Source organism: Castor canadensis, chromosome 1, assembly GCF_047511655.1.
Source record: "Castor canadensis chromosome 1, mCasCan1.hap1v2, whole genome shotgun sequence".
Classification (NCBI taxonomy): domain Eukaryota; kingdom Metazoa; phylum Chordata; class Mammalia; order Rodentia; family Castoridae; genus Castor; species Castor canadensis.
In genome coordinates, this window is record NC_133386.1 from 165755072 (window position 1) to 165780119 (window position 25048).

General features: G+C 34.7%; 1 protein-coding gene across 3 annotated transcripts in view; it reads right to left on the minus strand.

The window, feature by feature from the left end:
• Positions 1-1883: 1883 nt before the first annotated feature.
• Kif18a (kinesin family member 18A) overlaps positions 1884-25048 on the minus strand; it is an 84041-nt gene continuing 60876 nt past the window's right edge. For 2 of the 3 annotated variants that reach the window (XM_074043260.1, XM_074043251.1), the window contains 2 exons: positions 21513-21622; positions 18588-19226 (listed from right to left, as the gene is read on the minus strand). In XM_074043260.1, the coding sequence (XP_073899361.1) occupies positions 19144-19226; positions 21513-21622 (193 nt within the window). In that variant the 3' untranslated portion in view covers positions 18588-19143. Of the gene's footprint in view, positions 2280-18587; positions 19227-21512; positions 21623-25048 lie in introns of those variants that run through there. The other variant, XM_074043271.1, reaches the window with a different exon arrangement.

The window sequence follows — 25048 nt, forward strand, 5'->3', positions numbered from 1 at the left end:
TTTTTGATGGCAAATGTCAAGTTGGGGACCAAGTGTTGCATTTCCCAGGGTGTTTATTTATAGGGTTAGAAGACCTGGCCTCTTGCTTTTGGAAGCAATAGGTGTAAATATGGAGACAGTTATTAAAACACCTGTGATGATATTTCCTCTTTTCATGGCAAGATTTATACAATGAAATAGTAAATATCACACGTTTTAACCTCAGAACTCTTAATTTCAGGGAGATACATTGATAAAGGTGCTTGGAAGTCTAGTGCATAATGATCAGTCCTCTTTAAGAATGATCAATCTTATTTGACTGGTGTTAAATGAAGGATCAGATTTTTTTTAAAGTCAGGGAGCAACAAGAAGCTATAATCAGGCAAAACACACAGAATGAACTTCTCTGAACATCACCTTTATATTATTATAATGTCAGGGGTACCATGTAGTCAATACAGACAGTCCTCAGCTTATAATGGTTTCACTTACGACTTCCTAATTTTATAATGATACCAAGGAATGCCCATACAACCGTTCTGTTTTTTCTTAAATTTCAGAGCAGTAATCAATGAATTACACAAGAATTAAATACATGATTGCAAAATATTACTTGATTATAAAATAAGCTTTGTGTTAGTTGATTTTTCCCAACTGGAGGCAATGGTAAATATTTTCAGTACATTTCAGGAGTGTTAGGTTAAGCTATGTTCTCTAGGTTAGGCAAATTAAATGCATTCACAACATACAATATTTCCAACTTATAATGGGTTTATTGGGATGTAACCCCAGTAAGGGTTGAAAAGTACCTGTACTTAGGTCAGGTCAAGTGCAAACATACACTCTGATCTGTCTGATACCATCTCTGACAGTCTCATCCCTGACAGTTTACTGCTTTCCTACACCTGAAGAGCAGTGAAAATTGCCTGTGCACTGTCTCTTATAAGCCAGGAAGACTAACTTCTGTCATTTTGCTATTTGTAATACAGAGTCAGTGTTACTCCAATTCTCTGCCCCAATACCTGAAATTACTGACTATGCATTTTAATTTTTATAATTGTCCTTTGGATTTATCATTCTCACAGATAGGACTGAAAATGGTTGAGCTTTCAGTTAACTAAGAATCCAAGTCTCAGGCACACACTATAATTTAACTTTTACATTGACTACAATCTTGTTCACACCCAAATCTGAGTTGAGCAAAGTGATATTCATGAAAGTATAAGAGGGTATGTTCTCCATCCCACCTTCCAGGAGATAGCATTGATAAATGTGTGTGACAACTCAGCTCCACTTTCCCTTGTAACCTCTCTCCTGTATTGAGGGTTCTTAAGACTAGACAGTATGTTTCTTAGAAACCCTGATAGCAGAGGACTAACAAAGATCACATCAAAGCATTAGTGTGAGGAAGAAAAGTAGAAGCTTTATTACTCTTTCTCAGGCAGTGGCACTGACAGAGGGTTTTAAGATACTTGACGTGATATAGTAGCTTCTAGGCATTTTGGTGTGTATTGTCCATCTTGGTAACAGAAACACTGCCAGAAATCTCCTATTATTCTTGCATGGTCCCAGATCCCTAAAAGCTAGACAGAAACACAGGAGTTAAATGTGCTTGCTTGGGCTGGGGGCATGGCTCAAGTGGTAGAGTGCCTACCTAGCAAGTGCAAGGCCTTGGATTCAAACCCAAGTACCACCAAAAATTAAAGTGTTTGCTATACCTTCTTTTGAGAATTCTTCTTGCTCAGAAACTCCCATGGCTTACAGGCTCACTTCATTCAGGCTTCTGCTCAAATGTCATTTTCTGCCCATTCATTATGAAAGTGCAGTTATGGGGACCAGGGGTGGTAGCTCACACCTGTAATCCCAGCTACTCAAGAGGCAGAGATCAGAAGGCTCATGGTGCAAGGCCAGACTGGAAAAAAGCTAGTAAAACCCTATCTCAAAAATTAAGTTGGATGTGGTGGTACACCATGGATTGCAGTCCAAGGGCTGGCTAGGGAAAAAAATGTGAGACCCTATCTGAAAAATAACTAACACAACAAGTGCTGGGGCTGTGGTTTCAGTGGTAGAGCACTTGCTTAGCAAGTGTAAGACTCTGAGTTCAAACCCTAGTACCAAAAAGAAAAAAGTACACTTTCCCCATTGTCACTTTTGTCACCTCCACCGTTCCTTATTCCTCTTCATTGTACATATTCCATTTATATTTTTTTACTTTGTGTTTATTTATTTATTGCTCTTCTTTTAGGATGTCAGCTCCAGGAAAGCAGGGACTTTATTTTGCTCACTGCTGTATCATCAGCCTGGAACAAAACAGGTGCACAGTAATTGTTCATTGATGAATGAATGAATAAATGAATACCGAATATGTTGATACAAGAAAAGCAGTTGATAATTACAATAATATTAACAATTAACCTCCATGATCATTTCCACGTGCCAGCACTGTGCTGGCTATGGATATACATTATTCCATCAAATTTTCCCAACCAATCTATGGCATAGGAAGCAACTAGGGTCATTCCCCAGCATCCCATTCTCCTTGTGGTAGTTTTTAGTTCAAGGATAGAAGTCACAGAATCAAAAGGAGGTTTGTCTTTATCTGAGGGCTGATGAGAGACTTTCTTCTGGATGAGAAGCAGGAAGCACCTTGGGTAGGGTGCTGCTGCTTTGCACCACTACCACAAGCAGACTCAGCCTGAGGAGCAAATCCCTATGGATGAAACCTCTTTCTGAAAGGAAAAAGAAGGAAAGAACTTGGGTGCAGGCTTACATCAATGAGCTGCTGGACCAAACCTTACTTGAAATTCATTCTACTTCTTTCATTTGTATAAATTCCCTTAATTATTCAATCAAGCTTGGGGTTGATTTGTTGTTTTTACTTGCAACTGAAAATATCTTAATTAATCCAGGTAGATACTATTTAGTAACTGTGGAATTTAAAGGTTGGTGAACCTTTCTTGTTTCTGTTCCCTCATCTTCAGAGTGAGGATAATAGGAGCTAGCTCTGGATTTGATGTGGGGATTAAGAGACAATGTAGGTGACAGCACTGAGCATGGTGCCGGACACATAGTAAGAAGTTTAGCTATGATAGACTTCAAAGAAGCATTATGATAAAGGAAAAAATGGAGGGCTACAATTACTTTAGGACAGATGTGAGATATTTGATCATTTTTACTTCTGTGGCCCCTTTTAGATGCTTCCATTATCACAGATAATTATTTTGATATATTGTTCACATCTCAACCTCCTGAACTATACCATGGGCTTCTAGAAACTAGTACACAGGAAAATGTCTTAGTATTGTTTGCATTGTCCCAGTGTCCAGCATTGTGCTCAGGAACATGGCAAGTGTTTCACTGAAATTTGTTGTATTAAAGAACTAAGTTGTGAAAAAAGTACCCAGTGAAGGAGTGAGATAGGGAGGCAAGTAGAAAAGATAGAACAAGTGGACTAGGTTTCAGGAACAAAGAAGAGGGGAGTACAGAGCACAGGTGGAGGGGTTAGGCTCAGAAATGAAAGGTTAATAAGAAGTGGAATTCAATTTCTAGTCCCAAATGACCATTATTGCAGTTCTTTTAGGCTATGCACACAGACAGGCTCTAAATATTTCCCGATGATTATGACTACAGCAAAGCCTGGGAAAAACATTTGTAACCAAAAAAAAAAAAATCACAATGAACTTTCCTCTAAGAGGGCTGGGATCAGTTTATTTATGTTTATGTTATAGATTAAACTGGGTATGACTTTTTAAAGAGACAATTATAATATTTTCCCACAATATTAATCTTCACTACATAACACAAGACTTTGAAAAGGGAGCAGCTCCAACAGCAAAGAGAAATGAGTTGTTCAAAGTTCCAAGTTGTGTAAATAAAACCAGTAATAAATGTCTTGGCACCATCTATTAGTATTTTTAGAAGAATTTCATATATTTTTCTTCACCAAAAGTTGTGTTAGGGGAAACAAAGTAAGTATTGTTGCTTCCTTTTGAACATAGATTAGTCATGGGTTAAGTCATTTGGGGTAGACAAAATTCAACAATACCATTGTTTATGAGTTCAGCAGCAGCAGCAATGTTCCAGGCACAGGGCTAGCCCTGGAGACACGGATAAATGAGGCATGAACACTACCCTCATAGAAATTGCATTTTTTATTACCTCACATCTAACTAATTGGAACTTGTCTATAATCAAGTTTAAGGAAAAAGAAGGCAAATAGAAGAAGATAAGGTCATTTTGAGGATTCTGTACTTTTTTATAGTAGTGAGTATCTCCCGGGGCCAATCTACATGGAACCTAATCTTCCACACAACCAGCTCACATTTTCCACTTTTGTGAATGTCCAGTGCTCTCACGGAACCCTTGCAGACTGCATTGGTGAGAATATGCTCCCTACTTAGAGATTTATAATGTGTGTATAAATAAAAAGCAGAATAGAAACACCCATGTATCTCCCTGAGCAAATCTAAGGGAAGCAGGTGTGTGGATTGGTCTAGGAGTTCTCTCAGCACCTTATTTCTATGCCTTGAAAGATCTGTTTCTAATTTGGATCCTACGCAGGAAGTGACTTGTATTACCATAGAGAAATTAGGTATTCTTTTTAGATTTCTCCTGCAGCTACTTCCTTCCTCTTCTCTACTCTCCCCATCCAATTGCCAAGGCTTCTGCACACAAGAACACTTCCATCAGAGAGACAGGAAGCTCCAGCATAGTGCATGGCTATGCAGAGTGGGAAAAAAGAAAGCAAGGCTTTCTGAGTTGTACATTTGTGGATAAAGCTGTATAAAATAAAGATACTGTAAGTACAAACTTTTGAGCAAATACATTAGCAAAGCTTAATACTCAGTGGGAAGATCACTGATGTCCTAATGATGAGAGAGCACACATACTCAACGTTGACTGTGTGCCAGACATTATGTTAGTGCTTTATGTACACCATCCACACTTAATCTACCTTGATCTAAGACAACTGTTTGAGATCACTATTATTATTATCTTAATTGAATGAATAAAGATAGTGAGACTCAGACACGTAAAGTAACTGGCTAGGACTACATGGCCAGAACTCAAATACATGTCTGTCTAACCGACTTTGCTGGCTACAACCATGTTCTTCTGCTTATTTAGCAAGGAGGAACTAGAAACTGACAGCAGAATCCATCATCAATCCTTTATGTTCTGGTATGTGTATACTGTTTGTGGCTGCAGGTTACATAATATGGTCTTTATTCTGTTGAGTGTATTCATTCATTCATTTATTTTTTAAAAAATCCTTTGTCCCTTTCATAAAATATACCTGTAAAAAACACCTGCAATAATCCTGAAGATAAAAAGACAAGCATAAAAACTTCATTAAGTAACTAGAAACCATAAAATTTGGAGCATTGCTTATTTTCAAAAGAAACAACTAGAAATTCAAGAACTGAATAATGCAGTAATGGAAATTAAAGACAAGGATTGATTTTTCAGCAGTAAAAAATGGAAAATATGGGGAGAAAGGTACTTTAACATATAGGAGGTGTAGGGTGCATTTACTTGGAGTCTCGGAGAAAAGTAAAAGGGCAGAGGTTATAAAGTATTTCCTTGCTGAGATGCATTTGTATTCTTCATCTTTAACCTTTCTGGAATCAGGATGTGCCTTCCAATTGAATTCCATGCAAGAATTGGCTGGGCAGTGCATTTATGACTGACAAAACTTCCAGAAAAAGGGTCAGTGGTTTAGAAGAAAATTTCAATGACAATAGTGAAGTGCTCTTTTCAATAGTGAGGCAATAAATAGTCATGGGAAGGGGATGAAGGAGATCGCTCAGATATGTTTAATATTTTCTAAGGGGAAGTCAATAGTAGGCTACATTCCCATAATTTCAAAGCCAGATTAAGTGCTCACCATTAATGGCTTTCAGTGGCTTTACGGATGATTTGAGAGACTACTACACAGAAAGAGTAGCCAAAAAGTGATCCAGAAGACTTGGATTCTTCATGGAAAGAAGTTTTAGGATACCTGTGCAGGTAGTTTATTTTATGGATATTTTCCTGGTTGAGTATTGTAATGATTAATTTTGTGTTTTAACTTGTCTGGGTCACGATGCTCAGACATTTGATCAAACATTATTTTAGATATTTTTGAAAATGTTTTTGAATGAGATTTATATTTAAATTAGTGAACTTCAGGTAAAGAAATTACCTTCCAAAATTTAAGTAGGCCTCTCCAATCCATTGAAGTTCTAAATAGAACAAAGTTTGACCTTCCCCAAGCAAGTTATAATTCTCTAGCAAACTGCCTTTGAATTAGATTTGCTGGAGTCTCCAGGCTGTCAACGTCCTCCATCAGATTTTGAACTTGCCAAGTTTTCACAATCATGTGAAGTGATTTCATGACATCTCTCTCCCTCTCACTGTCTCTCTCCTCCTCAATAAGATTAAATATACACACATACTATTAGTTCTATTTATCCTATTTTTCATACTTGACTAATACAGGTATGATGAATGACATACATGTGTAGATAATACTTTTTCTAATAAAGAGGAACTGAAACAAGAATAAGATAGAAATTTTTAAGAGATAGGATATATGTTAGTTTATTTAACTGGCTGTGGATTTATTTTTCTTTCCTTGGTTACATAAATTAATGGTATAATTATAATTTGTTGTATTATGAACATGATTGAAAAATCATATTAAGAGATAGTGGTCAAACTTTTTCTAACTGATCAAAGACCTCATTTCATAGGTTTCAAATATCCAGTGAATTCCGAGGAGAAAAAAAGAAAGGAAATGAGACTTACCCAACCATAATGAAACTGTAGAAATCTAAAACCAAAGTGAAAATCTTGACAACCAGAGAAAAATGAAGATTATCTTTAAAGGAGCAATAGTAGGACTGACACCAACTTAGGCATAGGATGGGATAGAATGGGATGAGATTGGACAGGATGGAATAGGATAGGGTAGGATAGAATAGAATAAGTGGGATAAGATAATTTTAGGTATAATAAAAACTCATAAAATTCACAATAGAGCCTGCTCTAATATTTTGTTTTTTTTTTTTCAGATCAAAATAAGAGTCCCTGAGGGCAGCCAGAAGATATAGGAAGAAAGCACCAAAATGAAGAAAAAAATGATGGTATTAAATCTAAGTAAACATGGTATAACAGTTGAGAGTGGATAATAATTGAGAGTTAAAGTATAGAGCAAATTCATATATACAATATAAGCATACAAGTCATGAAGGTGAAAATGGAATGAGAGTGTGTGAAGAAGATCTTTGTATTGTTTGGATGGCAAGAAAAAACATCAAGTACTACTGACTTTTAATAACTCAGTGATATGTGTTGTGATTTTTAGTGTAATCACTAATAGTGAGAGAAGATATACACTCATATTAACGGAGAAAAATGTAATAACAAACAAACAAACAAACCAAGATCCTCAAAAAAGTGACTTAGGGGAAAAAGAGGCATAGAACAAGGAAGACAAACAGAAAGAAAATATTAAATTAAATCGATGAAATGTTTGGTTTGTAGGAAAAACAATGGTCAAATAGCATCAATTTATTAAAACTCAACCTTTAGTAAGAAGATTTATAGCAAATATATAAGAAATATGACACTGGTGTCAGACTTCACATTAGCAATACTGGATGGGCCAGTAATACAATGTCTTCAAAGTTCTGGGTGAAAAGGATACTGAATATAGATTTCTATTATCAGTCAAGCTCATAATGGCCAAGTCAGACATTTTGGACAAGTAAGAACTCAGTACCTTTACTGTCCCTGCACCCTCTATTTAAAAAACTACTCAAAGAGAAACTGGCAAAAATGAAAAATCCAAGCAAATAGAATGACATACGGTAGACAGTGGCAGCTGAGTATAAGCTGTAAAGGAAAAGATACAAGAAATAGGAAACATTGCTTGGAAGATTCTTTGTCAAATGGCAAACTTTTAATGCAGAGCATTGTTTCTCAATTGGGACTATCTTGTTGCTTGGGGAAATTTGGCAAGGTCTAGGAACATGTTTGGTTTTCCACCACTAGCTGGGGATTGCTACTGGCATCTAGTTAGTAGAGGACAGGAATGCTGCTGAACAACCTACCTTGCACAGGACATCTCTTCATAACAAAGAACAATGGAGCCCAAATGTTAATAATGTACAGCTTGAGAAACCCATGTATCTCCTTCCCCTTAGATCACACCATATTGCTTACCTCTGTATAAATGTCATCTACATAATTATGATAATGACATTGAGAGTCCTTCATTGGATCATGTAAAGGAATAGAGCACATTAGATAATAATCAGGAAAAACTGATGGTGCACAATGGATGGATGCACAGGTTTCAAATCACCTAGAGATCTTGGTAAAATCAGAATTTTCTTTTAGGAGATGTGAAATCTGAGATATGGATCTAGAATTTTTTTCTTCCCTGAAAACTTTTAATATTTTCCTTTTATCTTTGTTGTTCTGAGATTTCACCAGGAAAACCCACTCATACAACCCATTGATCACTTATTATGTTCGTTATTATTTTGTTTGAAAGCAAAAATAATCAGCTGTATGTCACTGAAGCCCCTTTGTTAGTTTAAAACTATGAACAAGCAAGAAATAACACTGAAATATGTTTCACTTTAATTGCTTCCTTATGGTTGATTTTCTTTCTCTTTCAAAGATGAAAGATTTTTTTATTGTTTTGTATTTTGATTTTATATTTATCTTCCTTCTGGTCTGAATTCCTTTAAGACCAAAGTTTTGTTCACATGGCCATGTTGATGTAAAGGTATTAATTCATGTATTAATTCTGCAACATTTGATGATCATTTACCGAGTGTCATATTCTATTAAGGGCTGGGAACAAAATGTTACATAAGCATCTGCTTGGAGTACTTCTGGGGAAGTTTCTGGTTTCTCAAGAAAAAGAGATATTGCTGGGGAGATGTTGCACTTTCCTTTTTTTCTTGCCTAGAACACAGGAAGCGACTAGAAAGACCTAGAAAATTGCAGAAAAACATCCTTGTGCATCACCAAACATTAGAGCAAGCATCAGCAATTAACTCTCTAGGTTTCTAGCAAGTCCTTACTTCTTAAGCTATTATTGTTGGGTGGCTCTTTCTATCAGCTGCAGGGATTTCTGACTAATATAGCATATGCAAACAATCAGGAACTAGCTAATTCCCAGTGACATCATCAAGTCCTTGTAATAAAGGTTAATGATCCTGCATGGCAGATTTTATATTAGGCATAAATGGTAAATTAGCAACAAGATATATAACTTTATTGCTTTCAAGAACAGAGCTAGAACCAATGACCAAGGTTTCAGTGGGTGAGATTTGGATTCAACATAAATTAGAACATTCTAAAAGTTATAATATTCCAGTAGTGGCATGTGTTATCTTGCAAACAGATTAATTTTTTACCCATTATATTTTTTATGAAGAGGTAGGGATACAATAGGAAGGATTCTGGCATTGCATAGGAAGTTAGAAGAAATGGAGAGGAATTATTATTTATTCTTACCCTAAGATTCTAACACTGGTTTTCATCAATGAGAGACTGCTATATTGTAGTTTATAATAGGAAATTTATATTTAGTGCTTATTTCTGTTTTTGGTGTAGAACTTGCAAAATCCCTGTAATTTTCTAGGCATTAAGAGCAATAAAGGTAAATCTTGTGTTATTCATAATAAGCCCCTTTCAACCACACCTGAGTTTAGTTTAATGAGGTGACTTTGGACAATATGGGAGCTGGTTGCCAGGAGAATCAACCACATGATTTAAAAGGGAAGGGTTGATGGCCTGGAGACTGGCTTAACCACCAATGCCCACTGATATAATCAATCTTGCCTACATAATGTGGCCTCTATAAAAATTCAAAAGGATGGTGTTTGGAGAGCTTCCAGGTTGGTGATTGTGTGGATGTGCTGGGAGGTGGAGTACTTGGACAGGATTTGGAAGTTCCAAATACATATGTAAATATGGAATATATAGAGAATATATATAAAGTATATATGTAATGTACGTACCTCCCGTTTTGCTTTTCCTAAGGTATAGCCTTTATGATAAATGAGTAAACATAAGCAGTGTTTTTTCTGTAAGTAAAGGGTTTCATGTCTGTGAGAAGTGATAGCAAATGATCAAACATGAAGAGCAGGTCATGGGAATGCCCAATTGTAGCCAAGTTGGACAGGTTTATAGGCAACAGGGAATCCACTACTTAAAACTGGTATAAGTAGGGGGCAGTCCTGTGTGACTGAGCTCTTAACCTGTGAGTTCTGCATAATTTCCAGGCAATTAATATCATTATTGAATTGTAGTACGGACACCTAGTTAGTATCCAGAGAACTGTAGAATTGGTTTATGTAGGAAAAACTTGTACTATTTGGTGCCAGAAATGAAGTATGAGAGGATAGTGAAGTGTTGAGTGTTTAGAGAGAAACAGGAAGTCCTCCTTCAGGGAAGAAAATGAAGGGGTTTCCTTTATAAGATAAAAATAAAACAAGGCTTTAAGTAAAAAAACTTCTTTGAAACTGTTAAGCTCCAAATTTGATTGACCAAAGCACTCCAATTCCTCAATTCTGGTCATACTGGATAGTTAAAGAGATAATAGTAATTTTTATCAGACTGCCATTGATAAAAAGGAAGCATTTTATTGACACATAAAGTGTATTTTTTATTAAATGGGAAAATGGGACTTAGTAAAAAAAAAACCTAAAGTTTTAAATATATTTGACAGGGTGAATTTGCACAGGATTAATAAAAGCTGCCTATTCGATGTGGTAGATGAGTTTTAATTCTGTAAAAGAATTCTTCAGTTTCAGTTGAAAATACCCTGTAAACAATTATAGTTATAACTTTAGGTGATTATTTCATAATCTTGATATAAGAAAGTCTAATATGTTAGGATGTGATTTAAAATTTTTTTTAGAAAAAATAATTCAAAGTTTAGTGCTAAAATGAAAACCTTGCCAAGATGGGTATAACCACATATCCTTCTGCCCACACAGAGGGGAAATGGCACACACCTCAGAAGTTATATGACTCACTCAGTACCTGAGAGATGAAGAACATGTGACCCAGGCCACTCTGGAGGAGTCAGAACATATTTTAAAAGATAATTGCTAGTTTAAAAAAAATCACTGTTTTTTTTGTACAGTGTTTGAATTGTTTTCCCCCCAAATTAAGAAGTTGCTTCCATCTGGGAAGTGCCAACATGAACTATGTTAGGGTCTCCCTCTGGATTTCTTGATCAGAAGTAAACAGAAGACAAGGTACTGTGTTACATGCTGAGGCACAAAGGTGATCTTGGATTCTGTAGTTTCTAGTCTTCCTGTCATGAACATCACACAACTACAACGCAATGGGATAGTGAACTACTGGTCTATTTCTTTAAGTGTAAGGCAGTGGGTTCTACATAACATTTGAAGGAGCACAAAAATATTTCACCATTGGTTCTGGTTTTAGTTAAGTAAAATAATATAAATGACATTTAAACCCTATGTATAAAAGTTAAATTTTTAATAAATAGCTAACTTTTCAACATTTGATTGCCTCATGAATATTTTTAGTGAGTACTTTTCTACTTAACTTTTTGTTTTCATCTAACATATAAGTAGTTTCATGTTTGCATGGATGATTTAATTTACTTTGACATTGTTACCAGTTATGAATGATTTTCTTAATGTAGTGGTGGGTAGACCGGCCCTTTCATGAATAGACACTTTTGAACACAAAAGTCCCATTTTGCTACAGGTGGGAATGCTACAACTGGCTTCATCAATATAGTGGTCTGAAGAATTGATTATTTGAGAACAGGATCTCCCTCTTCCTACAACCACAGAAATTTTCTTTCTAATGAAAATTGAAGAAAATTCTAAATTCAAGCCGCTTGCATTGCTGAGTCATGCTAAGTTATGCAATATTATGTTAAATTCCATCTGGCATTAGACATTGTGATAGGGTATAAAATCTTTAATTTTTATTTGAATGTGTTTTAAGTATAGATATGTTTCAAGGTGCTATCTATAATTTAGGATGTATCTTGCAAATGTGTTCTACAGATGGTCCTGGTGATGGTCACTCAAAGGTAAACATTTATAACACTCATTGTACTAAATGTGCTTTTTCCATCCAAATGTTAAAAATTATTGGCGTTCATTTGAAGAACTTGTTAAGCTTCTAAAATTTTGTACTAGCAAGTATCTGGAATATGCCTTGAAGCAACTTCTGTTTACAGACAAAGTCTGTAAGATATCCAAATACCACTGTGATGTGTTTACAGTTTATAAAAGAATTAAATATCAAGTCCTTTTGGGTGTGCATTTCTAAATGAGCATTAACAAATTGGGAAAAAAGTAGAAAGTTTTCATATGTGGCACATGCCAAATGAATGGTTGCATTCATTTTCCGTTTATAGCCTACTTTTGGTTGCTGAGGGACTATCCAATGGTCATTAAGGTCATGACTGGGAGTTAGTTTACTTTTTTAAAAATGGATTTCACCTGGAAATGTCATTTCTATGTAATCAACTATATCATCTTGGGTTTGTGAGCAATGATGCTGAAGTACTGACAGATGGAGAATTTTGAAATGAGTTCCAACTAATTCTGACAGCTATCACTTCCCACAACCCCTGGTTATAAATTAACTTTCAATAGTGGGGAAAAAAGATGATGAAACCTATCTGATATCTACAAAAGATGTTTAATATCACGAATTGTTATCCACAATTTCTTTTTTTGGGGAGAGAGAATGAGTCGATGTAGGGAGTTAGTATGAGTACTAAATAAACCCAAAAGTTTGTTACACTGTACCTTCTGCCAAATTAAGTTTACAATCCTGAGGAAACTCTCAGGAAAAATTGTTACAGAATTTAAAAAATATTGTGTTGTTTACAAAAGGCTAAAATTTACCTGCCCAGAGTTTATTTAGTTTAGTTCAGTTCATTCTCAAGGCTTGTCTCTTAAACTTTCCCACAAAATAAAGACTAGAAATAGTTCATTTCCTCAAGAGTTGAGATCATCAAGGGCTTGGGATGTAACTCAGTCGTAGTATGTGCTTTACTTAATATGAATGAGGACCTGGGTTCAATCCCCAGCACCTCCAGTGCCACCCCACACCCCAAATCATCATCAGTGTTGAAGAGTTGGATACCACAAAGAGCTAATTAATTTATGATCACTGCTTTAAAGCAGAAAAGGTAACTGAAAAGGAAGCTTATCTTACTATAGGCTTTGAAAGCAACAGTTAGTATCATGGACTTTGAGTCCTTAGCTGTGTAAGGAAGTACCCAATTGCTTGAATGACTTATATTTTAGTGGGAAAGACTCGGGGTGGCTTTATCAAAGAACAAATAGATGACTTTGTCAGAAGTATTTATTAGATTGGACTTAAAAAGTGATTTTGGAAAAGTGACTTTTAGATCTATGTTACTGCAATTACTGATGGGTGTTTTACCTTTTCCCACCATATACATCTCTTTTTGATACTGTCTATTTACTTCTGGCTTTGTTGCTCATGTGCCATTTATGGTTAGGCAAATGCAAGCCCTACTGATAGCACTTCTTACCTTTTTCCTTTTTGTGTTAGAAAAGATAGAAGAGTAGTGGTTATGAACAAAAACTAGTGGGATTTTACAAGATAAATAGGTGAAGGCAGTAATGTAAAAATACAGTAGTATAAACAATGGAAAAAGTAGCAGCATTGAGTATTATAATAAGGATAAGTGTGTTTGAGCTGGGATGGAAATTAGGGGATATTCAGTATAGATGCAGTCATGTGAGTCAAATAATGTTGTTTGGGATCACCTGTGCATGTGGAATGATGTAATTTAGAAACTCAGAAGGCAATATTTGAATCTTGATACCAAAGATCACTCTATTTATCTAGCTCAATGAGGAGGACTAAGAATATAAAGAGTGAATGTGAACAGATTAGAGTTCAAGTTTTATTCTACTTCAATAGAATAAAAACATTCAGTTTAATGACAGAAAGAATTTAAATGTGGCCAATCATGAAGAGGGCGTGGTGTATGTAAGCATTTTATGAAAGGATTGGGAAAAACCAATCCTTCACTTCTCTTCTCTACAAGAGATGGACATAAGATCTGGATGGGAGTACTCACAAAGTACAGAGCTTTCTGCTACTTTTCCCCAAGATTAGATCTTGCAATTTTTGTCAAGTTTCAAGAAGGAACACGCCACATTTAAATTCTTAGCATTTAATGTGTACAGCTGGGCTATTGTTATTGGACTGTTTTGCTTTTAATGTTAGTGACAAGGTTTGTCAGGTGGTGTGCCAGCAAACCCACTATTCCCATATCCTGCTTCATTGCATCTTGAGTTTTAGAAACATATATGCCATGTTGTAGTATGGCTGTTGTACATTACACTGGTGTATATTTGTCGTTTCAAATGTGTCTCCTCAAAATCCTCAATAAGGAGGTGGTACTTAAAGAGATGCTATTAAGTCTTGTGACTTCTGTCCTCAAGAATGGATTAATGCGGTTATTGGGGGAGCAGGTTCCTTATACAAGGACTGATTTGTCAACCATTACTCTTTCCCACATTTGCCTTTCTGCCAAGGGATTATGCAGCAAAAAGCTCTCATTGGATGCCAACACGGTGGTCCTGGATTCCCCAGACTCCAAAACTGTGAGGAAGTAAATTTTTTTTTTAATACATTACTGTTATTGCAACATAATTTTGGCATTTAAGCAAAGTATAACTTCCAGACACATAGAGCATGTTCTTCAACTAATTTTTTAAAAACTAGGAAAACATAATATAATACTTTTAAAATGCTACTATACAATAAAACAAAATGTTTTGCTTAGGGCTTAATAAAATAAAGATGGAGTTGTATTAATGTACTGAAAATGATTATTTCAGCGTGTTAAGTAAAAGGACTCTCCTGACAGTCAGTCCATTAACTCCATAGTAGCATTACTCTCTAATCACCTGTTAATTTTATACATTTTATACATTGTTGTATACAGTATATTCTTAAGGATATTACTAGCTCTTTAATGATTGGAAGTTTTTGTATTACATGTAAAAATGGCCATATTTGTGACATTCTCAAGCAAGTATGTAATGAAATGATGCAATTAAATATTTCACCAAAATGGAGAAAATGAACAACTGGATACTCCAAATGTAGAAATATTTTATAACTGGATGCAGTTATTTGTTGTCATAGCAGTATTTATTAAATTCAGTTAAAATTTTTACAAGGATGTTCATGATGACTTTTTAAAAGTGAGAATAAAAAAGCAAATCACAAAACAATATAATTCAAATTTGTAAAAAAAAAAGCACATAGGATTGCATATGAAATACGCCTTCGTAAAGTACCTGAACTACTAACATGGTTGTATCTGAGAATACTTGTAGGGAGTAAGGAAAGGAGGTGGTAGTCTCCTTTTATAGAATGCGGTATCATTTTTTAGAGCAACATATTATGCTTTAATAAAAACAAATGACTTTAGTTAAAAAGCAATTTTTGCTGCTAGAAACTACAATAGCAGTTATCTTTAGGGGAGGTGGTGTATGCAAGTACAAGGGAGGCTTTGAGGAATTAATAACTTTTAAAGTTTTTTTTATCAATAGAGTAAAAATGGCTATACTACCAAAAGCAATCTACATGTTTAATGCAATTCCCATCAAAATCTCAATTACATTCATCACAGAGATTGAAAATCTACCCTAAAGTTCATTTGGAAACACAAGAGACCGCGAATAGCCAAGGCAATACCCAGCAAAAAAAGCAATGCTGGAGGCATCACAATACCTGACTTCAAACTATATTACAAAGCAACAGCAATAAAAACAGCCTGGTACTGGCACAAAAACAGACAGGAAGACCAGTGGAACAGAATAGAGGACCCGGATATGAATCTACACAACTATGCCCAACTTCTTTTTGACAAAGGCACTAAAAATATATGATGGAGAAAAGACAGTCTCTTCAACAAATGTTGTTGGGAAAAGTGGTATTCGTCTGTAAAAAACTGAAACTAGATCCAGGTTTATCACTCTGTACTAGTATCAACTTAAAATGGATCAAGGACCTTAATATCAGACCCGAAACTCTGAAATTGGTACAGGAAAGAGCAGGAAACACTCTGGAAGTAATAGGTATAGGCAAGGACTTCCTCAATAGAACCCCAGCAGCTCAGCAACTGAGAGAAAGTATGGACAAATGGGACTTCATAAAACTAAAAAGCTTCTGCACAACAAAAGAAATGGTCTCTAAACTGAAGAGACTACTCACAGAGTGGGAAAAAATATTTGCCAGCTATACATCAGACAAAGGACAGGTAACCAGAATATACAGGGAACTTAAGAAACTAAACTCTCCCCAAATCAATGAACCAATAAAGAAATGGGCAACTGAACCAAACAGAACTTTCTCAAAAGAGTAACTTCAAATGGCCAAAAAACACATGAAAAAATGCTCACCATCTCTAGCCATAAAGGAAATGCAAATCAAAACCACACTAAGATTCCACCTCACCCCTGTTAGAATAGCCATCATCAAAACCACCACTAACAGGTGTTGGCGAGGATGTGGTGAAAAAGGAACCCTCAAACACTGCTGGTGGGAATGCAAGCTAGTGCAACCACTCTGGAAAAATATTGTGAGGCTTCTTAAAAATCTAAACATAGATCTGTCATATGATCCAGCAATCCCACTCCTAGGGATATACCCAAAGGAATGTGACACAGGTTACTCCAGAGGCACCTGCACACCCATGTTATTGCAGCGCTATTCACAATAGCCAAGTTATGGAAACAGCCAAGATGCCCCACTACTGATGAATGGATTAAGAAAATGTGGTACTTATACACAAAAAATTGGAATTTTACTCAGTCATGAGGAAGAATGAAATCTTATCATTTGTAAGCAAATGGATGGAACTGGAGAACATCATCCTGAGTGAGGTTAGCCAAGTTTAGAAGACCAAAAATCGTATGTTCTCCCTCATATGCGGACTTTAGATCTAGGGCAAACACAGCAATGTGTTTGGATTTGGGTCATATGATAAGGGGAGTGCACACACAGGAGGTATGGAGATAGGTAAGAAACCCAAAACATGAAAGTATTTGATGTCCCCACTGCAGAGGAACTAATACAGAAACCTTAAAGCGACAGAGGTCAATATGGGAAGGGGATTAGGAAGTGGTGAAAAGGTCAGTTAGAGATGAATCAACTTGGGATGTAACACATTTGTACATGAAAGCAATGCTAGGAATCTCTCTGTATAGCTATCCTTAACTCAACTAGCAAAAACACTTTGTCTTTCTTATTATTGCTTATGTTTTCTCTTCAACAAAATGAGAGATAAGGGCAGAACAGGTTCTGCCTGGAAGCGAGGCAGAGTTGGGGGTAGAGAGAGGGGGCAGGGGGTTGGGGGGAGAAATGGCCCAAACAATGTATGCACATGTGAATAAATGAATAAAAAATTTTTTTATTACTTTACATTAATTGTATAAAGGGGTTTCACTGAGATACTTCTATACATGCATATAATGTATTTTTCATCCTGTTACCCTTCCTTATCATCCCTTAAACAATTTTAATGGGTTTATCTATATTCATACATGTTTATGAAGTATTTTACCCTTTTGTCTCCCCCAGTTCCTCCTGCTGATTCTTAGCCCAAATAGTCTTTGTTTTTCACTACTGTCACTTTTTTTCTTTTAAGATCTATATTCTGCATGAGAAAGAACAGGTGATATTTGTCTTTCTCAGTCTGGCTTATTTCACTTAACATGAGATGATTTCCAGTTCCACCCATTTTCCTGCAAGTGACATAATTTCATTCTTTATGGATGAATACTCCATTATACGTATGTATAAAAACACACTGTTTTGTAGTGACTCATCGAATAGTACTCTTTTTCTAGTTTAAATGCATATACTTTCTCTTTATTCACATATTAAACACTTTTCCCATATTCATTATGATTATTTACCCTAGTTGCTCCTTAACATGGTTGAAATACAAAATAGTTACTAATTTTTACAAAGGGAAAATCTCTTAATAAAAATGGCATCTAAGAAAATCACTCACACCTTATGGTGTCAGGTGGACCATGAGGAATGTGACTTACAATTTTGCCATCCACCAGTATCTGGCAAAAGATTTCTTTTCAAGTATACAATTATCTAAAATAGTTTGACAAAAGGATTAAAATAGAAGAGTTAATTATGGGGTTTATGACATCCTGAATATGGAATCTGCTCTGTCAGAGTTGGAACTGTGAAGATTATTGTATCTCATACTTTCTCAATTAGATTTTAAAGAGAAAATATAACAAACTAAAAGGCTTACAATGTCTCAATTAGTTGCTATATGGCTGTTTGCTTCGCTGTGAAGGTTCCTGTGGTACACAAAATTAAGTACATTTAACCAAATATTTGTTGCATTCAGTACAAAAACAGGCCAAACAAGGCAGCTCCATATAATTCCTATGGCAGCAGGAATGTTAAAGCATTCAGATTTGGTTCTGGCATCATATATCTCAATCTATCCCAAACACAAACCTACCCAACTCATACTTTATATATAATGGGTATGTAACGGGTGGTAATGAGACAGGAAAATCAACACTTTAAAAATCTTCATGTTTAATATATCAACTAGCAAGGAACAATATTAGTATTTTATTCACAATGAATATTAAAAAAGATTTGCAACAACTTTATGGGCACGTATTTCTACATTTGTACATCAAAGTATTTTTGGAAAGTCACATGTATGAGTAAAACAATGTATCAAAACACAATAGAACATCAAATATATCTTGGGCTATATTTTTATCACTTATAAAAATTCTCCTAATTTTGAAAACAGTAAGTGTAATTTAACTCACTAATATTTTCTAAAATGTCCTAATCAACGTGTATCCTGGTAAAACTGACACCATGCTGACTTAGGGATTTTAAAAGGTAATATTTCAGAAATTTAAAACACAAACTTTTTGTTGAAATTCTACATTTATTTAAAATACAAAAGAAGAAAACAAAGAGTTTCAGTTTTTGTTTGGGGAAGATACTTGGGCAAACAGCTTCTTTCAAAGATTTTAAATACATTTCTGAAAAGATACTGACAAACTTTTAAAAGCAGATTTGATCATTTTTTTTCCTTAATTGTGAATTGACTTATCTTAGATTTTCTTTTGAAATGTTTCTTCCAAATTTTCTAACCATGCTTGAATTCATTTTAGAGATGTTTCTTTTACGCCCTAAAGAAGAAACAATGATGCAAAAATACAGTGAAGTGGTATTATTCAAAGAGTTTATCATTCATAAACTTAAAATATAACAAAAGGAACATTTGCTCTTGAAATTCATGGTTGTAAATTAAAATGATTTAAATAACAATAAAGAAACATTAATACCTTGGGTTTAAAAGTTGTTTATCAAATTCATTTGTCCATTTTAGCAAACTGATGTTTTAGTATACACACAGTATCAAGGGAAATCACTGAGTAAACTAGTGTATTAACTTTCCTTTCTTCCCACCGATGAAAGACTACTTCTATAATGCTCCCTCTTTTTCTCATGTAATTATTTTTTTTTGTTGTTCTTTGGATTAATTCCCCAGGGCTTTTAAACTTTCATGTTTTTGGGACAGTATTTCCTTTTTTTTTTGTTTTTGTTTTCTAGTTCTTTATTTTTTTATTAGTATTATTTTATTATTCATATGTGCATACAAGGCTTGGGTCATTTCTCTCCCCTGCCCCCACCCCCTCCCTTACCACCCAGTCTGCCCCCTCCCTCTCCCCCCCACCTCCTCCATACCCAGCAGAAACTATTTTGCCCTTATTTCTAATTTTGTTGTAGAGAGAGTATAAGCAACAATAGGAAGGAACAAGGGTTTTTGCTGGTTGAGATAAGGATAGCTATACAGGGCTAATACACACTCCATAGTGCCTTTTCTTTTTGTCTCCACCCCTCACTGTGTTCTATCTATCCATTCCCATTTGTCTGATTCTTCATCAGCCTTTGCAATGATCCCGTACTCAACAAAGTGTGGTTAGATAGGGTGCCATTGACATTGCTTGAGATTAGTCTAATTGTTCATGCATTTTTTTTTTTGGTACTGTTACCAAAAAAAATTTAGTTTTTTTAGTTTTTAGTTTCAGAGGCACATATTTTCTTGACATAATATTTTGTTTCTCTACTTTCTTTTCTAGTAGTTTCTGATTTACATTTGGATATTTTTATTTATATACTCTAATATACATTAAAATATTAGTAGCTCTGTTCCACTATTCTCAACAATCTGTAATTTAATCTCTAACCTAGTATTAATTTTTTTCTCCCTCTTTGGCAAGAGCTTCTTTCTTCATTTGGGGATATTTTTACTCACAACTCCTTGATTATGTGGTACTTGATGCATTTTAAGGTATTCTTAGATAGCAAGTAGACTAGAAAGATAAAATTTCTATGATTTGAGTTTTTATGTTTATAATTTTTTTATAGAATTAAGATTTCTTGAAAAATTTTCCCAGGAGTCAAATAGGGGAAGTGCACATCTATACCAGTTAGAGATGCATATTGTTAATCATTACTAACCACAGCACAACAAGTCAAGTGATCACAGTAAATTTTACATTTTAGTACCTTATTGTCTGATTTTTAAATTTGCTTTATAAAAGTCTTTCCCATTGAACAAAACATAAACAACTGCCACTGGCACTCAGCAATACAGTTTGGTAAAGTTATTGAGTTGTGTTACTCCAATAAAAAGCATTGAAAGAAAAAAAGTAAGTTTCCATGTCATTACAGAAACTTCTAAGTTCCTTCAGAGAAGGAACCAAAGTGGTTTGGTCATACACAAGGTGGATGCTTAGTATATAAATATTTTTTGAATGAAGTCAAAGGAACTGTAGTGTCAGAGAGACAGAGGCCTAGACATCATGGTCTAGAAACTAGTTGGCATGATATACTTCTAGTTCAACCGATGGGCTTTTGTTACCATGGACCCATGTCATTCTCTTATGTGGGCGAGAGAAAACTGTCACCTTTATTAGCATCATTTTCAACTTGTCAATGGGAGCTGCAATATGATTGTACCTAGGTACAAACTGGCGCCCATGTAGTAATTACACAAGTGAGTCCAAGGCCAAAACTATTAAAAATAATAGGTCAAAAGAAAAATTTCAGGTAGGTATAGTTTATAATACATTTTGCTACTTATTTCAATTGTTAGCTAAATTATTTGCCAATTCTTCTACAATGTGAGGCAGTCTAGATAACCAAAAGGGTATAGAACATAAAGTTAGAAGATCTGGTTCTGAGTTCTAGCTCTCTCTCACACATAGTAACTGTGTGATCTTGTCTAAGGGCTTTACGTCTGTGTCTTAAGTTTCTTTATCTGTAATATGGATAATCACACTTGTTCTACCACATAGTGAAGGTATTAGCACAACATAAAAGGAGATTTTTATGAAGACATTATGGAAAATACTATATATACATTAGATAATCATGACATTAATATCAAATTAAGAGTTCAGACATACCTGCTGTTGGTCTGTTTTCTTGTAAGAGCTTATCACTTGAATTATCATGTCGAATGCGTTTGGCAAATCCATGATTTTCTTCATCAATTACTGGCATATTTGATGTGGAACTTGAGAGGAAAAGTTTTTATTTTAGTTAAAGAATTAAAAAATCTCTAAATTCTAATTTATATTCTACATACAACTGTGATAAAACATCAAATAGATAAATAATAAACAGTGAAATCCCATAGAAATAATTGGAGGCACTAAAAACATTTTTGGCCTGCAGAGAAATCTCCCTCCCCTTACCCACTGGGGTTTTAACTCAGGGTCTTACCAGTTGATTCACATCCTTAGTTCTTTTTGCTTTAGTTTGTTTTTCAGGTAGGGTCTTGTGTAAGTTTTGTGCCTGGGGCCTGCCTTGATCATGATCTTCCTGCCTCTGTCTCCTGTACAGCTGGAATTAAAGATGTATTCCACCATGCCCAGCCTGTCTTTTGAGATGGGGGGGGGTCTCACTTTTTTTTTTTTTTTTTTGAATGGGCTATCCAAAAACTGCAGTCCTCCCAACTCCACCTCTGAGTAGCTGGGATTCAGGGGTGTATCACCACAGAAGCCCACAAAGAAATCTAGTTGTGTGTGATTTAGATAAGGTATATTTAATTTGCATATTATGACTATAGATGTATGTAACAATTCTGTAGCTGACTGTTTTTCCAGGGTTTCTGCTCAAATGTGAGTACTGCTATTCAAAGTGTAGAGACAAGTAGCACAATATTTAGAAGGGGTGAAAAACTAAGTTCTTGTTACCAAATGAAGCAAGAACTTTAATCAGGGAATGTAAATAAGTGGTATTGTCCAGAAGCCTATTTTTTAAAAAAACATAGTAACAGACTTTTACTAAAGACTGTAATAGACTATTACAATTATTAAATCTGCAAAGAATGACCTATTTTCATCTGTTCTATCTTCAAAAATTTAATCAATTTTACATTGGTAATGGGTCAAATTCTAACTCAATTTGAGCTGACATTATTAAACACCTGTTCAAATCTTCTATTATAGGATGTGTGTGTGTGTGTGTGTGTGTGTGTGTGTGTGTGTGGCACAATCTCTGTCTTGAAAACTTATACAGCAGAGATATGGAAAAAATAAGACAGATACTTGACATGATATAAGACAATGGGAAAAAAACCCCAAAAAACCAGTGCTATAGGTTTTCAGACTTGAAGGAGCTTTGGGTTTTGTGGATGTGGCAAGTTTGATCTGGGTTTTGAAAAACAGCAATTGTTCCTAGTCCTAATGAGGACTGAATTTTAACAAACAGGTTTGAGGGATGAGTACAAGATGAATACCCTTCCTCCATACTGATTCAAAGAAGCTAATTTTGGAGAATTCTGGGGTAATAAAGACACTACATACTATTTTACAAACTGATGCCAACTTGACTGTCAGCTATATTAACAACTGGTAGCTTCTCTTTAATGGCAACAATTTGTTTTTTTGGTAAGCTGAATCATGTGGTGAACTGGTGTGGGTGTAAATTTATGGAACAAAGACATGGATTAGCTGTATGCTCAGTGCAAACAGTCAGAAATGCTAATTTACCATGATACCAAAGAAAAATAGCCAAGTTTTTGAATGCAGAAAAAAATAACTCAATGGATATACCTGGATTTTTCTAAGAGTCCCATGAGAGAAAAGATTATAGTATTCATAATGGTAATTGTACTTACTGTGTTAAAAAATGCAAACAGTATCTAATCACAATGTTTACAAAGACGTATGTGTTATACAAGTGAACAAATTCAAGTACAGAAATTTTTCATTCCTAAATTGTGCTGAATAAAATTGCTGTATGATTCTGTTTTGAATATTAAGTATATTAAAGATCAAGGTCATTGGTTATTTTGGCAAAAACTTTTTTCCTGATAATTTATGTTAAAGTTGTCTTTATTACTTTATCGTATGATTCTTTTCTTTGGTTAGTTCCAGGACCTTATTTTTTACTCATAGCATGCTCTTATTTGAAATAAATTTGAATAAAAATACTTGATTACAACTCATATTTCTAGGAGTCAAGTAAAACAAGTTGCATATTTATAAGTAAATCAAATACAACCCAAAAAAACAGGCCACAGATGAAACGTTTACCATTTAGAAATTAGATCATAAAAATCAAACACCTTAAAATTGACATAAGTGTAAATTCAAATTATGCTAAAGAGAATATTGAGAAATATGAAGACCTCTAATTGAATGGTTCTATTTAATAAATATACTTCATGCTCTTCCAGTTGAAATAATTTCTAGTTGGAATTATTAGATATCTTTTAAAACAAACAAAAAATATACAGCAAGTACAAGATCAGTTGTAGGTGCTAGAAAGATTATGGAGCAAACAAAAACAATCAACCAAATAAACACAAAATAAATAAAACCCCCAAACTCTATTACAATTTGTAAATAAAAGCTGACATATAACACATTGTATTTATATATTTGTCAGGCTAATTCATCTAGTCAAAGTGATCTGCTCCAGTGATATTAAATACATTGTGAAAATTAAAATTGGCTGGGTGTCGGTGGCTCATACCTGTAATCCTAGCTACTCAGGAGGCAGAGATCAGGAGGATTGTGTTTTGAGGCCAGCTTGGGCAAATAGTCCATGAGACCCTATCTTGAAAAAAAATAAAACCTACCACAAAAAGGGCTGGTGGAGTGGCTCAGGGTACTTGAGGCCCTGAGTTCAAGCCTCGAGTACCACAAAATAAATAAATAAATAAATAAATAAATAAATAAAATCTTCATTTAAGTAGTAAGATAAAATTTAGGTTAGTAGATTTTGGAATACCCAGTGATTTTGGAAGCTAGTACAATTTTCAGAAAATTATTATTATTGTAAGACAGATAAATATACCTAGAGATGTCTTTATTTTTAAAAAATCATATTAGAACATATACACGCTTAAATATGTATATAAAGCTACTAGGTGGAAAATACCAGAGTTTGTTACTCTCAAGCTCATGTAGCTTTAATTGGGGGAAAAGGAAGATAAAACAAAAGTAATTATGTACATTTCTAGCATTAATCTCTTTTAACCTTAGTTAATGGCAGGATCTAATTATTGGTACTAGAAGGAATGTAATAGAGTAATTAATAGGCTTTGAAAAACCAAGTTACTTTCTTTACATGTCCCCTAATATTATCTCACAATATTAGTTGCTCATCTGGTAATCTTATAACTCACCTAAAACTACTCCAAGTATATAATTCACATACCTAGACATTTCTGAAAAATAATGTGTTTGATAATGACCATGTCTATATTTTAAGATTATTCTTAGCTATAAACATTTGCCAGTGTAGTAAGACAACAGCACTTGCTACGAGTAGAGAACTAGAGAACTGAACATTAATTAATGGAAAGAATGACAAAATTGATAATACAAATTAGTGATAAAATGATGAACAGATGATAGTGGTTAGCAAGGCTCACTCATGAAAAGCTAGACTAATTGAATTCAAATTTGTGCCTTAGCAAAATGTAGTT